This window comes from Apodemus sylvaticus, chromosome 5, assembly GCF_947179515.1.
Source record: "Apodemus sylvaticus chromosome 5, mApoSyl1.1, whole genome shotgun sequence".
NCBI classification, from domain to species: domain Eukaryota; kingdom Metazoa; phylum Chordata; class Mammalia; order Rodentia; family Muridae; genus Apodemus; species Apodemus sylvaticus.
The window spans coordinates 102,932,784-102,947,667 of NC_067476.1; the positions used below are offsets into that span (position 1 = coordinate 102,932,784).

General features: G+C 42.8%; 2 protein-coding genes and 1 pseudogene across 9 annotated transcripts in view; 1 reads left to right on the top strand and 2 right to left on the bottom strand.

Annotated features, from left to right (window-relative positions):
* The window catches only part of Vps39 (VPS39 subunit of HOPS complex), a 37,158-nt gene extending 27,192 nt beyond the window's left edge, over positions 1 to 9,966 (bottom strand). Inside the window, exons 1-5 of one of the 2 annotated variants that reach the window (XM_052183310.1) lie at positions 9,752 to 9,966; positions 6,901 to 6,966; positions 2,355 to 2,387; positions 1,817 to 1,881; positions 1,104 to 1,146 (exon numbers count right to left, since the gene is read on the bottom strand). In XM_052183310.1, the coding sequence (XP_052039270.1) occupies positions 1,104 to 1,146; positions 1,817 to 1,881; positions 2,355 to 2,387; positions 6,901 to 6,966; positions 9,752 to 9,824 (280 nt within the window). In that variant the 5' untranslated portion in view covers positions 9,825 to 9,966. The remainder of the gene's footprint in view (positions 1 to 1,103; positions 1,147 to 1,816; positions 1,882 to 2,354; positions 2,388 to 6,900; positions 6,967 to 9,751) is intronic. The other variant, XM_052183311.1, reaches the window with a different exon arrangement.
* On the top strand, positions 2,889 to 5,307 carry LOC127686428 (E3 SUMO-protein ligase NSE2-like; annotated as a pseudogene).
* A 2,967-nt stretch (positions 9,967 to 12,933) lies between the features above and the next one.
* Tmem87a (transmembrane protein 87A) overlaps positions 12,934 to 14,884 on the bottom strand; it is a 45,086-nt gene continuing 43,135 nt past the window's right edge. For all 7 annotated transcript variants that reach the window (XM_052183336.1, XM_052183333.1, XM_052183332.1 and 4 more), the window contains one exon: positions 12,934 to 14,162. In XM_052183336.1, the coding sequence (XP_052039296.1) occupies positions 14,121 to 14,162 (42 nt within the window). In that variant the 3' untranslated portion in view covers positions 12,934 to 14,120. The remainder of the gene's footprint in view (positions 14,163 to 14,884) is intronic.

Genomic DNA, 14,884 nt, shown 5'->3' on the forward strand with positions numbered 1-14,884 from the left:
GCTCTCGTCAGTGCATCTTCTGACCGGGTGCTCTGTCCCTGTCGACTCTGCACTGCCTTCAGGAAGGGAGTGCTCACTGCAGCCCTGCGGCACTTGTCCTTCTCAGGAGTGGAAACACGTCAGCACATTTACCCAGGACATAACTTTCTGAGCTACATATGCTAGGACATTCCAATTAGAAACAAGAAATTCTCTCTGGATTTTGTATAAACCATGGCAAGGATTTCTGTTTAAGCAAGACTAACAAAGTAATGCAGTGGTCTCCCACAAACCACTCAGTTCCGAGGCAGCAGTCAGTGCCACAGCAGGAGAGCACCAGGCCCGCATTGCTCCTCGCACTCATATAACCTTAGATAAAGCTTAGTGTGGCCAAGTAAGAGACTAAAAACAACTAACAATACAACCATTATAACCCAACAGCACCAGCACGTGCGTGCAGTCTCTCATAATATCTTACTGCCCAGTATCTTTCCTTCACAGTTGACCACAGGTAAACAAAACTGGGCAGAAGGACGACCAGGACATCTGAGCGAGAACTGCTTCCTATGGTGAAGATTTAGTGTGTAATAACTGTAGACCCAGGAACTAAGTCTAAAGTGATTCTGCTATTTAAGCCTCTGGCTAAATAGCACAGGGCCTGAGATAAGTTTCTAGTCTTTAGTCTCTGTGGCTGCCTTGTACAGCACTGTGGCTTTGCAAGCTAGGGATTTAACAATTCTAGCCCCATCTGCCTCTTGCGTGATAGCGGGCCATTCATTCTTCACCACATGTCCTCAGGCAGGCCACAAGGAACACCTCCTGCCACATGACAGTCTTGCTCAAGTTGTTCCTTGCCAGTCAGGGAACTTCTGCCTACTTCTCTCTTCCTGTGGGAAAGGCTGACGTGTCCTCAGACCCCACAATGGTGTCACCATATGTATCACCACTTACTTTCTGAATCTTGATGATCACTGAATAGAGAATCTTGAAGAACAGAGTTCAAGTTCGTGGCAGATGCTGCATTTATTACCCATAGGCCCTGCTGAATCTGCTTAGAAGACTCCAGCTCATTGAAAGTACTGCTGGATTAACACACGAAACATAAATGTAGCCCTTTTTCTTACCTAATAAGCTGACTAGAATCTTAAACTGGGAAACCACATGGATCTGGAAAACAGAAAATCATTAGATTCAATTAAACATTTCTGGTAAGGCAAAACAAAAGTTCACTTAACAAGAAGGCTAAATTAGACTAAAGGGTCTGTACTGGTTACAGACACCTGAATCATTTTTATGTGCAACCATGGTTTCTGCTTGTGACAGAGAATTCAGGCACTTGACTATGGGCAGAGATTCCCTGTATAAAGGGGTAGAGAGAACATTATCAAGTTCTAGCTTTGGATAGGGGTTCAGTGCATCCCCAATGGCTGATGCATTTGTTGGGAGCCTGGCCCCACTGTTGATATTAGGAGTAAGGCCTGGTTGGAAGACGGTAGGTCACTGGAGATATGTAATTAACCAAATGAGTTAGTGTTCATGGGATTCTTAAGTTAGTTTTCAAGAGAGGTAAGGCTGTTAGAATAGGTCAAGTCTCTTTCAAAATCATCTTTGGCTTCCTGCTTGACAATGTGACTTTTCCTTGTTGCGTGTGTCCTGTCATAAGGCCCTCACCATGGCAGCACCATAATCTTGAACTTCTAGAATTGTGAGCTCAGTCGATCTCTTCTTCCTAAAGTAGCCTGCTTCAGTTATTGCATTATAGTGCCGAAAACAGACTAACACAGCAGGGCCTCACAGAGGCCAAACAAATCTTATAACAATATTCATGGTCACTTACCTGCTGGATCTTTTTGGAAAAGTTCTTATTGGACTTCTCTAGTGTTACCTCAAACCTGTTACAACCTATGGAAAGCAAACAAACCTCTGTAGTCCCAAACACAAGAAATACAGTTAAAACAAGAAAAATGTGTATTGTATGCACTCCTAATAAATCTCTAAAAACACCTAAAAGACTACAAGTCAGAGGTCTAAACAGACAGCTGTCTTTACTGTGCACTGTAGGTGGCTTTTAACTCCAATGCTACAGCAGAGGATTTCAAGCATTTTTGGCATCAGCAGAAAAGATCACACAATGTTTCCCAATGCAGCAAGGTACCTGAAGTCTGAAGATCTTACCCTGTAAAATACCTTGGCCAAGTGCTTCACAGAAAGAGGGTAAAGCATGGTTGTCAGACATGAGAGCCCAAGCCCTGAGACCCAGCACAAAGTCTACTTGCACCTAGAACTAGCCCCCAGCAGCGACACATCCTGCACCATGAGGACATAGCAAACAGTACCCTCTCCAAGCAAGAGCAGGGGAATGCATCTACACTTACTGCTGCTTTCAGGTGAGGCTACATCTGCTGGCACTGTTACAAAAAAGTGGAAGACAGTCAACACCATAAAAACACAAGAGCCCAGTCTTGCTGGGGAAGCACACTTCGCTGCAGAAGCTACTGTTCAGAAGGAGGGCAGTGATAACAATAACAGCTTCTATGAGGCAGAGACCAGACACCAAGTGCCGGGTTGATTTCATCTATTGTGTCTCACCTCGCATCTAAGCCCAAAGAGCTGGTGTTACTATTCCCATATTTTCTAAGAAAAGGTCTTAGTCTGTAGCCTGAAGGGGAGAGGGGTGTAGATTCTACTACATAGCCTAGGCTGCCCTTGAACTCACTGCAATCTTCCTGCCTCAGCCTCCTGAATGTGAAAATTATAGCATAAACTGCCACATGAATTTTTACTTTCTCCTAATTGTATTTTATTACTGGGGGCAGGAACACACATATGTCGTGGCAGAGGACAACTTTGTGGAGTCAGTTCCAGGGATTGAATTTGGGTCATCAGCCAAGCACTTCACCTGCTGGACCATGTCACTGGCCCCTAACTGGTTGGTTGGTTTGTCTTTGAGACAGTCTCACTGGATTTGTGAACTGGTCTTGTTATATAGTCTGGGATGGTCTGCAGCTCTTGTCCTTCTGTTTCAGGTGTTGGGATTACATGTATGAGGTACTATGGCATGTTCCAAAATCATATCTGTTTGACAAACATCTATCTATTCTTACATGTATATAGCTGGAAAAGAGCAATATTCTGTTTTTTCAAGTAACTATATCTTCATTGTTGATAATATACCAAAACTTGATGAAGGGTGTTGCTCCGAATGGGAATTCAACCTCAGTAATACCAATGAACTTTTCATTCAATTACATTAAGAGCCCCGATCTGTCTGACACATTGGATGGCCCTTTTACTTATACATACTTTGAAACTTTATACACTAACATCTGGAAAAATAGTTTCCCAAGTCACACATTTTCCAAATAATAGCATATTCCATTCTAGAATATTTAACATCACACTCATTCTTGTCACTCCCCCAACCTCAATGGAAAAATCTTTAAGGATGAGACCTTAGGGTCCCCAGAGCTTGGTCAGGCCTGGTTCTTGTGCTTCATAGAGGCTGCAATCCAGAACCATGTGCTCACGGCCATTCCAGTTGTGTACTGTGGACTTTGAGGCTACTCTGTGTCAGGGGGAAGCTAGAAGATAAGTTCCCTACATGTCTGGACATTTGTGGAGAGGGACCCTCCAGGTCCTTTCAAATGACAGAAGATGGGAAGTTGGTTCACTCTAAGAAGAGGGACGGCAACTATCTGGATGCCCAGAGCAGGTTTCAAAAGCTGGTGACGGCCATTAAAGCAACCCTGGCTCAGTGCTAGACAGCCCGAAAGCAGAACCCTGAGATCTCTCGGCCACCACCCTTGGCAACTGCCTTGTGACAGGAAGGAGTGAGATGTCTCCCTGACACATCGTTCCTGGACGTTCCTGCAGCCACTTGTGGTCTTGCCTCCTCCGAGGCACATCTGCCTGGAGTCACCTTTGCACCCACTCATCCTCCTGCTTCCCTTCCCTCTTCCCAAACACCCCAGGGCACCATCTGCCTCCTGCCTCGGTTTCCCTTCTCAAGTGGAAGCTGCAAGCGCACAACGCGGGAAAGCCTTTGTAACAGCACTAGCTCTGGTTTCTAGTCAGGTAAATGCTGGGTGGGTTAATAATTTAAGGTCCAAGAAGGCAGCAAGCTTGTGGGGAGACATTGACGGCTACAACTCTCTTTTTCTGTTGAAAGCTCTAGCTTTGTAACTCATGGCCAATCCCGCCAGACTGCCAGTTGTGTTCCTGTGAAGTGATTTCATTAAAAAAACAAAACAAGACAGAAGAAGTGCGCTTAGGAAAGGAATCGGGGTCTGGGCGTGCAACGTTTGGCTAGATATCACTGAGCTAGGTGGGACAGCCAGGTGACAAGTTCAAGATGCCTGGACACTCCAGTCAGTACCTCTGCAGGCTCTACGGGCTACATTTCCTACAGTGGTGTAGAGTCAGCTCTCTCCTCCTTACCAACTTCCAGTTCTGTATCAGCTCTGGGATGGACATAGTTTCTAGTGTTGCCTTGGACCTTATGGAGACCCAGACCGAATCGAGCAGTGAACACAGTATGGACAAGGCCATGGTTGTATTTGCTAAAATGGATCGAGAACTAAACCATTATATTAAGGCTGTCCAGTCTACAATAAATCACGTAAAAGAAGAATATCCAGAAAAAGTACCAGATTTGAAACTACTGGTGGAAAAGAGATTTTTGGCTTTACAGGACAAGAACTCTGATGACAACTTTAAAAAGAATGAGAAGTTCGTGCAGTTTAAGTAGCAGCTGAGAGAGCTGAAGAAGCAATTAGTGAAACCCAAAGAAGACGGAAGACACAATGAATTTGACCCAAATAAGAATTCTAGTAGAGCAGGCAATAAACAAGATGGTGTTCATGCGGAGAGAAGGATGGGACAGGAGGAGATGACGAAGATATGATTGTGACCCAGAGCCAAGACAATTTCATCTGCCCTATAATACAGCTGGAAATGAAGAAGTCAGCGAAAAATAAAATGTGTAGCCACACATATGAAGAGGAAGCCATTATTCTGCATGACCGAAGCCAAGCATAAGAGGAAGAAGAAGGCCTGTTGCCCCAAAACTGGCTGTAGAGACATGAGAATATCAGATCTCATCCGGGATGAAGCCCGGAGAAGGGCAATCGAGAGCCACAAGAAGAAGAAGAAATGCCACTCCGAGTAGGAGCAGGCCACCTGCCCACAGGGATGCCAGCAGCCTTCCTCCCCGCCAGCCACCAGAGAGTGAGGAGACACAGAAGTAGGCCGGGCGGAGCAGCTCTGTCTGCAGGAGCCCTAGAAAGCTAATCGTAATTGATTTTGTTAATTACAAGTTAACACAATTAACACAAATTAATTACGATTAATTTGTAATCGTAAGCATTGTTTTTGTTACACACAATTAAAACACAAGTATATTATATTCTATATTTTCCAGTGCTCTGAAATTTTAAATAAAACTTTGATAATCCTCAAAAACAAAAACAAACAAACAAACAACTCCCCCTTCCCCCCCCCCACACACACAGCCAGGCATAGTGACACACACCTTTAATCCTAGCACTTGAGAGGTAAAGGCAGGTATATCTCTGTGAGATTGAGGCCAACCTGGTCTACAAAGTGAGCTCAGGATAGCAGGGTTATATATCAAGACCCTGTCTCAAAAACAAACAAACAAACAAACAAACAAACAAAACAAAAACAAAAGCAAAAGCAAAATGGAAATATAAGATTTTACTCACTACGCAAGGGGTCTGAAAATCTAGTCTTTCAGGTCAAGCGCGATATGCCATGAAAAAATCAGCCAGTGCGCTTCACACCTCAACAACATACATGCTTTTTCCCGAGATAGCCATGGGCCTGCATACCTGAAGCTAACTATGTAGTCCAGGCTAGTCTTAAATTTGCAGCAATCCTCCTGCCTCAGCTTTCTACATGCTGCAATAAGAGGCAAGAAGTCACCATACCCGGCTTGAAAGACTGTTTTACTGTTGTAACTTAGTAACTGTAATTACTAAATTACTAAGGAAATAGAGAGTAGGTTGAAAACGATGTACTTGCTGGGGCTGGAGAGATGGCTCATGGGTAGGAGCACTTGCTACTCTTGCAGAGAGCTGGAGTTTACTTCTCATCATCCATGTCTGCCAGCTGACAAGTGCCTATAACTCCAGCTCTGGGGACCAGGTACATATGTATATATCCGTAATCACAGACACACACACAGACACACAGACACACACGCACACGCGCACACACGGACATGCGCACTGACAAGGCCACATGACACATGCTGCAGTCAGGTGCTCTCCAGCCTCCCAAACATCTAGTTTCTATAAGTAAAGGTACAGACATAAAACCAGAAAAGGGGGAAGGTCTTTAACAGAATATATTTCAAATACTTTAGTTATTATTTTACATTATTACTGACAAAGTCACAATAAGAACTTTCATTTTCAAAGGCTTTTCAAGTCTACTATTGCTTTATGTGCTTCCAACAACTTTGTCAAAGTTTACAAATGACAACAACGCTAGTTAGTATCAGAAAGGTCTCACCAGTCACATGGCTAAGTAAAACTGGGCACAAACCCAGATCTGCTCTTCCTAGCCTATCCTCATAAGTTAGTGCAATCCACATCAACATCGCAGCTACTGTTCTTTTTGCCTACCACTATATAGCATTTATACAGGATTCTTATTCCCATCAGAAACATTTCTTATTAGGAAGTGAATCACCTCACTAAGAAGTAGGCTGGTATTTACTCTGCCTACCAGAGGACACTAGGAAACCGTTTTTTAAGACAGATCCCAGGAGAGTCTCATGTTACTCCCTATCTTCCCACAGCCCTCCCTCCTAGTCACCCCTTTACACCCGCACGATAGCTAACTAGTTAAGGCTTCCATTCACATCACAAGCCAGCTGTTGCTCTGTTTGACACTCACCGACATCTTTCCGAATCCTGTAGAGAAGAAGATGCCCCTGCTTGGTTCCAACAAGAAGCCATTCCTCTAGAAAAGAGCCCAAAGAAGGGTAATTAGCTTTAGTTTAAAGCCTATTTCTTTAACTTGGATGTCTGAGGAGGATGGAATTGTAGCTCAGTAGTAGAGCATCTCCTAGTATGAGACATATAACCCTGTGTTAAATTCCCAGAGTGGGAGGGGGAGGCAGCAGAAAGGGCCAAGGAGGAGGAGAAGGAGGAAGAGGAAGAGGAGGAAGAGGAGGAGGAGGAAGAAAGATGTCAAAAAATGAAACAATCTGAAAGTACTATTTTGCCAAACATGGTAGTTTGTGTTTATAAGCCCAGCACTGGGACCACTAAGGCAGGAGGACTTCAGTGAGTTTAAAACAGCCGAGGCTGCCAGACAAGGCTATTTTAGGCTAGAGATATTGGCAGATAAGAAATGCCCTTGGCTTTATTGTTTAAAGTTACATTTACTACTTGGTGGGTTCTTCTCTCTTCCACCTTTTTCTACCCCATTTCTTCCACCCTTTCAACCCACTAATATTAGATAGGAGAGAGAAAGGATTGAAAGGAAAGGAGGAGACACTACTGATAGACTACATCCTTCTGACTAGGGGCATTCTGGTGATTGGGGCATTGAGTTCCTTGAGGCAAGTTTGATCTTTGCCTTCAAGATACCTAATTTCTTCTTTCTTCTTTGCTTGCAGCTATTACTTAACAAACCTGGACAGAAAGCAGTCAACCACCAAACAAAATCCACCCTGCCTCTGGGCCCTAGTATTTATATATCCTCTGAAAAACCCCCAGAATTCCAAAGGTCACAAAATTGCAGAACCAAAGGCAAAAATCACACCCCACACAAAGCAAATCACAGGCAGTTGCAGTGGACAGTCTGAAGCAGCCCCATATCACACACCTGGGATTAAAACAAAAACATATTCCCCTAACATTTCTGCAGTTGTTTTTGGTTTTTGGTTTTGTTTTGTTAAGAAACCAAAACCCCAAAATTGTCTCTCTTAGGGTCATGCTATTAGACATCCCAGTGCTAAAAAGACAGCTAGATTATATAACCAGAATTCAGGGAGACCATCAATGCCCTCATTTCCGTTGCCCAGAAGAAAAATGGATTATGCCAGTCTTGCAGCTTAAATTTTGTCTGGTTCTTTATGTTCTGATTGCTAGATGAACTTCCCAGGTAAGAGATCAACATACACAAAAGGGGCAATGACTAGAAGTAGCTATAATTGCTAGTGCCAAAGCAGCAATAATTATTATCTAAAGCCTGAAAGTCAACAACCTTCCTGGATTCCAATGGCAACCTTAGTTACCTAGGAGACAGGACACTTCTTCTGTTTGGTGAGGGTCAAAGCATGGCAAAAGCTATTTATCATTTCAAAGCTGTTCTCCAGGAGCTTAGCTAAGTGGACTCTTTACTCTGACAGTGTGGTGTCAATGAGGTCTCTCTTAGAGGAGCAGAGTCAATGATTGTGACAAGCTAAGGAACGCCCATGGCAAGCAGCTGTATTCATCTTGCTTGGATGTAAGTCTTCGACTGAATTGAATATGTGCCCTGCATGTTGAAATAGGTAGCATATACTTCTGGTATCATTTATCTGGTGTCATACCCTGTCCTCATGCTTTTGTTCCTCAGTGTTCTGGGTACACAGATACTATTTCTCATTCATCCTGACATTGCTGTCTGTGGTGGAGAGAATGGTACAGGTAGGTATCCAATACATAGCTGATGAAACAAAAGAGAAATGAATTCCTCCAGGTACTGTTTTCTATTGAGAGCACTTTCCTCCAGGAAATAGCTGTAGGAATCTGGGTTCTATTCTCTCCCTAATCTGAAGGACTACATCAGTTTACATCGAGGTACTATGTTACAGAGGCTAGGGGCTGCTCAAAGAGGAAGAGCATGGAGTAAAACAAAGATCCGGATCCCTCTGAGGAGTCCACAGAGAACCTGCAAGGATGGCTAGAAAGCGCTAGCAACAGACGCGCAGCACACTGGTCCCGATCAACACTTCCACATGGCCCATTGTGGTTCCTCACTCAGTGTAAACTTTACCTAAAGATTCTAAACTTTAAACTAACCTTTGTATGCGCCCTTGATATTTAGGGCATGGACATTAATAGACAAGACTGAGTTATTTTTATGTAGCCTATTATTGGTAATAACAATTCATGGAAAAGCACTCAATGTAGCCCGAGAGACAAGATTTACATTCTTGAACTCCAGAACACACGAAGGATGCTGACCTTGCTTTCTGCATTAGTCAATCCCAAGAAAAAGTATACAAGGTCGTATGGGTTAGGTTTCACAGCAGCCTGTTACGATGCTCTTCTACTTCAATCAGGTAATTTGGGCACCTCACGACATAAGGTAGTCAATCATTTAATTAGAGTGAGTATGTGAGCTATCTACTGAAAGGAAAAATAAACTAAGTAAACACTAAATGTTCTGAAGCATACGGTGCTAACATTGTCTTTCACCTAGAAAACACCACAATCATTTAACAAGTTGAAGCCCCTGGCAAGCTTTGCCCTTTCCTCTCAAGACTTTTGGGGAATCGAAATGGGCCCCAACAGAGCACCATTAATAAAGCGAACTCAGCTTCCAACAGCATAGCTCACAAGAGAGAGCGGAGCGTCCACAAATGGACTGTCCTTCCTTAGCGATCACGCTAGCCGCCCGGGGTGGACAGTCCTGTCACGTCCGCCCTCTGACAGCCCGCGTCCGCAGCTCACCCACAGGGTCAGACGCCTAGCCTCTCTATAGCTTGGCGTGAGGGGCCACCGCCTCCCTGGCCCGAGGCCCCGCGGCTCACCCCAGGCAGCTAGGCAGTCGATCTGCAGAGGAAGCTTTTCCAGGATCGGCACCGGCTCGAAAGCGTCATGCATGGCTGCGGGAGCTTCGCAGCCACCGTCCCGCTCCTGCTGCTGGGAGGAGCCTGTGGTCCAAAAACAGGAAAGTCCAGGATCCCACCAGGGACCCTGCTACAGGGCCTTCAGCAACACCTCCATCCTCGCCGCCGGACTTCCTGCTGCCTTAAGCCCGCCCCTTCCGCCGCAGAAGCTCCGCCCCCACACCGAGTTCCCATCCTTATCCTTACAAGTTGTCCAGAGTCCCCTTAGTGTTTGTGATGAGGCTAGAAATAGATCTTAATCTTCGGGTCGTCCTAGGCAGTTATCTTAGTGAAGACCTCGCGCAGACAAGGATGTTAGCTCACTGGGTTGGGTGCCAGGAGAGGTAGCACACTCCAGATATCCCAGCACGCAGGAGGTTCAGAGTTACCTTCAGTCACATAGTGAGTTTGAAACCAGCCTAGGATACATGAGTTCCTGTCTCAAAAACCAGCCCACCCAACCACGGAGGAAAAAGGAACCTCTCTGCCTTGGTGTCAGTCTTGGTTTGGAGATATGCCACTTAGGTAATTTGGTGGCTTTTCTCTTTCTTTAGGAAATGGATTGTTGCAGATCTTACTTTCATACTCTGCAAAAACTTTTTCAGAGTAAGGCCTATTAAATTGTAATACATCTGGCAAATCTGACACATTCTAGCCAGTCAATAGATTGCTTCAGTATCATCATTACATTTCTGCTAATTCTTAGTTGTACCTTAGGTTTACATTGTTAAAGCTGTAGACCAGCGGTTCTCTCCTAGTGCCTAGATAAGTAGCTTTTAAAAAATTCAGCCTCAGACCTCATTCCAACTTTACTCAAACTTTAGAGAACACAAAAACCACACTGACTTTTCTTCCAGAGATACTGAGTTCAATTCCCAGGAACCACATGGCAGCTCATAACCGTCTGTAATGGGATCCAATCTTCTGGTGTGTCAGCTATATCATACTCGTATACATAAAACAAATCTTAAAAACAAAAACAAAAACAAAAAACAAAAAACAAACAAACAAAAAAAAAAACCACCCACAAAAACCATTATAGGCTGATGTTTCTTAGCCCCAGCATAATCGTTTAGGGATTACATACAGGACTGTATTATGTATGCACTGGAGGATGCTGGGAAGCGACCTCAGAACGTACCTGCAGCTTGCCCAAAGATCAGATACATGAATGAAAGCGTCTTGTTTGGTAAACACTTCTGGAGAGCCGCTGTTACTGACCAGTGTTTCAGGCCAGAGGTCAGATGTCTTCCTCAGTTGGTCTCCACTTTATGAGAAAGGGCCTGTGTTTTTGTTTGCTCGTTTTTGAGACATATCCACCCATTTTACAGTTAGCCAATCTAGCTCACAGGCTAGTCAGTAAGCTCCAGGGACCCACCTGTCTCTAGTCTCAGTGTAAGGGCTTTGTCACATGGATAACATGGATCCAAACCAACTTAGATCCTCATGCTTGTGTGGTGAACACTTTATTGAGCCATTGTCCTAGCCTCCTGGGCCATCGCTTCTCAATGTAATTACAGATCACCTGAAGACATTACTAAAATGTACATTTGATTCAATAGGACCAGAATGTGGTCCTCAACTGAGCATGTTGAGCACCCTTCTGGGTATGGCTGATGCAACTGATCCCTGAGATCTCATTTCAAGTAACAAGGACTCAAAGCACACCCAGCCTTTTGGCACTTTGGACACAATGTAGTCATTACACTTGAGAAATACAAAATTGAGTTACAAAAATAAATAAATGGATCTTTTGTTTAAGTAAACTTACAATTTTGTGTTGAATGGGATTCACAGCTGTCCTTGCTTCCATGCCTCTAGCCACAGGTTATATACACGCCTGAAAGTTCATTTAGTAATCGTAGGGAATTGGTGATCATATTCCTAGTAACTTGATTCTCCCATACTGTGCCTTATGTTCTAATAATTTTAGGAAAGCAAGTAACAGGGCTCTTTATTCTCAGTTGGTCCTTAATGCTTGTGGGCAACTTGATTCCACTTGGAGATTTAAAAACCCATTTGATTTAAGCAGTACATATGGTCTATAACAATGTAACAGTTATGGCATAAACATAAGCATTTGAGTTTAATGCAAAACTCTAAAAGGGTGTGTATGCTATGCCATCTAGACAACTGGTCCTGGAAACTTTACTTTTTATACAGGATCAGTCTTTTTCATCTATAAGGAGGACTGCTTGTCCCCCTATTTTATCAAATGAAAGTATACTGTCAAATGGTTAGAAACACCCACGTCTTTCAAGTCTTTTCTTGAAATTTTAGAATGCCAACATTTTTGTCAGGAAATGGTCTAATACTTTGAGTTCAGAATACAAGGACCAAGACCAATATTAAATTCTAAGAAAGGAATAGATCAACATCACCCAACCAACTTACCTTCCTGATATGTCCTTAAGTCACATTATATAACCAATCCCAGTAACAGTGTCAGACTGAAGGCTATAACCTGTGTGTTAGGTGATTTCTTTTTCCTAAGTCTGAAGTCGGCATTCAAGGACTCTAAAAACCACCTGACCCACTACCCTGCCTCACTGTAACAATTAGTCCATCTGCTATGTTTCACCTGCAACAGCACACATGATGCCACCAGCCATTGATAATGTTTCAAAATATACCTCATTTCCTATTATTGTTTCTTAAGGGTCCTGCCTAAGGTAGATTTCAAAAAAACCACCAAAGCAAAAAGCTGTAGAGAAATGTTCCCTAAATGCTATTAATATTTTACTATGGTGTGCTGGTTAGCTTTTTGTCAACCTGATACAAGCTAGAGTTACTTGGGAAGAGGGAAATTCAGTTAAAAGAAATCTCTCTACAGACTAGCCTGTAGGCAAGTCTGCCTTGGCTTTTCTCAATGATGGATTATGATAGGACCTGAAATAAATCCTTTCCTTCCCAAGTTGCTTTTGGTCATGGTGTTTACAGCAATGAAAGCAAACCAGAACAAGTAGTGTGAGTTACTTTAAATTGTGGTCACATGTTTCAACAGAAAATAAGATAATCCATAGTAAAAGCCAAAAGAAAGTCTCTACTAGGGTCTGAAAGAAGGATATACAGAGAAATTTTGAAATAAACGAGAAAGACACTAGTTTTGTTAAAATTTTTATATTAAAAAGTGGCATGAACTTTTCATGTAGAACAAAAATTTAGGGAAGGCAAAACTGGATAAAAACATTAAAACTGAAATACAGTGCTTCAAGTGAATCCCATCACCTGGTGATGTTATAAGCAGTCTCTAAGCCAACACCAGATACTAGAGCCATCAATCTTAAAAAAAAAAAAAAAAAAAAAAAAAAAAGCAGCAGTCTACGGCCTCCATGCCACTTCGTGCAAGAATAACTGCTTGTAAAGCAACAAGACCCGTTCCCTATGAGCTCCCCCTTCTGAAGCATGATAATCTCTCACAGGATGAATAATCACAGCACTTAAACAGAGTGCCTCTTGGCATCTGGTGTAATCCCAAAGAATGGCATGGACGCAAACCAAGCATTGCCTGTGACTGACCGAAAAAAATGCCCTTGGAGGCTGACTAAACTGTAGTTAAAAGTTTTGGAGTGTGCACCACATTGCCAGCAATGGGATGTGTCATAATATCAGATGTCAGAAGAGTTAAGCTAGTATTTCTCTTTAAAGCACATCTGAAATAGAAAAATCTTTAATATACACCATTTGTAAACAAAATTGCACTTGATTTTGAATCACATGTAACTTTCTCTCTCTTTCCCCCCTTCCCTTTTGGTCACTGATAGATCTATGGCTCCTTAACTCAAAAGGGCCTATTTCCATCAAACTACTTCTGCAAGATGTAATCTTGACTTCCAGGGAAACTCAAAAATAAAATGATAATTTCTCCCATTACCAATACAATTTCCTAAATAAATAAAATGACAGGCAGTTGCTCCTAGAGATGACAAACTATGGTGTAAATGACACAGTACTTTCATAATAAACTTTAAACTTCCTAGTCTGACAGATTAAACAATGGAATAGAAAGTTCAGGGACAACGTGTAGCTTGCAAAAACAGCCATGATGGGGTTTGAGAGGGAAAGGGTGTCAGTGATGTAAAGAAGCTTGTAGGTTTTTCTCATCCCGTGAACGTGTTTTCAGTAAGCTGTTCTTCTTGGCTGACACCTCTTCCCAGCTCCCATGCACAAAGATCAAGGAGCAGAGGAAGATGTCATTGCCTCCTTTAATCCCTTGGAGCAGTGCAGAACACTGACGTGTAAGCTGTCTCTTCCCTGACACAAGCCATCTTCTACGGCAGTTTCCCACTGCTTATTCCATCTTCGACCTTTCAAAGTGTGTGATCATTCGTTCCTGAGGAGGAAAAGATTCATTCTAAGTACATAACTTAAAATGGTCTAAATTCCAAATAATTTCTATATAAATGGCGCAAACATTTTTTTCATAAATATCTTTCTATGTTAATTGTTTATATAACAGTATAACTGAAAATTCTGAAACATTACAGGCCCCATCTGAGGTTACAGACTCAACTATAACTCAGAAGGTAATTCAACATGCTTATAATTTTTAAGTGTGCAATACAATACTGTTACATGCAAGCACAGTGTTGTATAGAAGATCTGAGGAAATCTTATTTTAACTCTGGTGTATGAGTCTGTCTCTGTACCTTCTGGCCTCAGGTACCAGACACACACATAATGTACTTATATATGGTCAGGAAAATGCTTATACACATAGATAAATTCAAAAACAAAAAGGTACAATAGTAACCAACTCAGGCACACACTGCCCAGACAGTCAGAAATATCATGCTGCAGATTCATTGAGAGAAATTGTTTCAAAAACTAAGGTGGACACACACAGAGGAAGACAACAAAATAGAGCCACTGGCCTCTACACACACACACACACACACACACACACACACACACACACACACACACACACACAAGGATTGCACACTAAAAAAAATAAAATAAAATGGCAAGGTTGAGGGTATAGCCATGTACACTTTTAATCCCAGCACTTGGGGGGTAGAGACAGGTGGATCTCTAACTTTGAGGCCAGCCTGG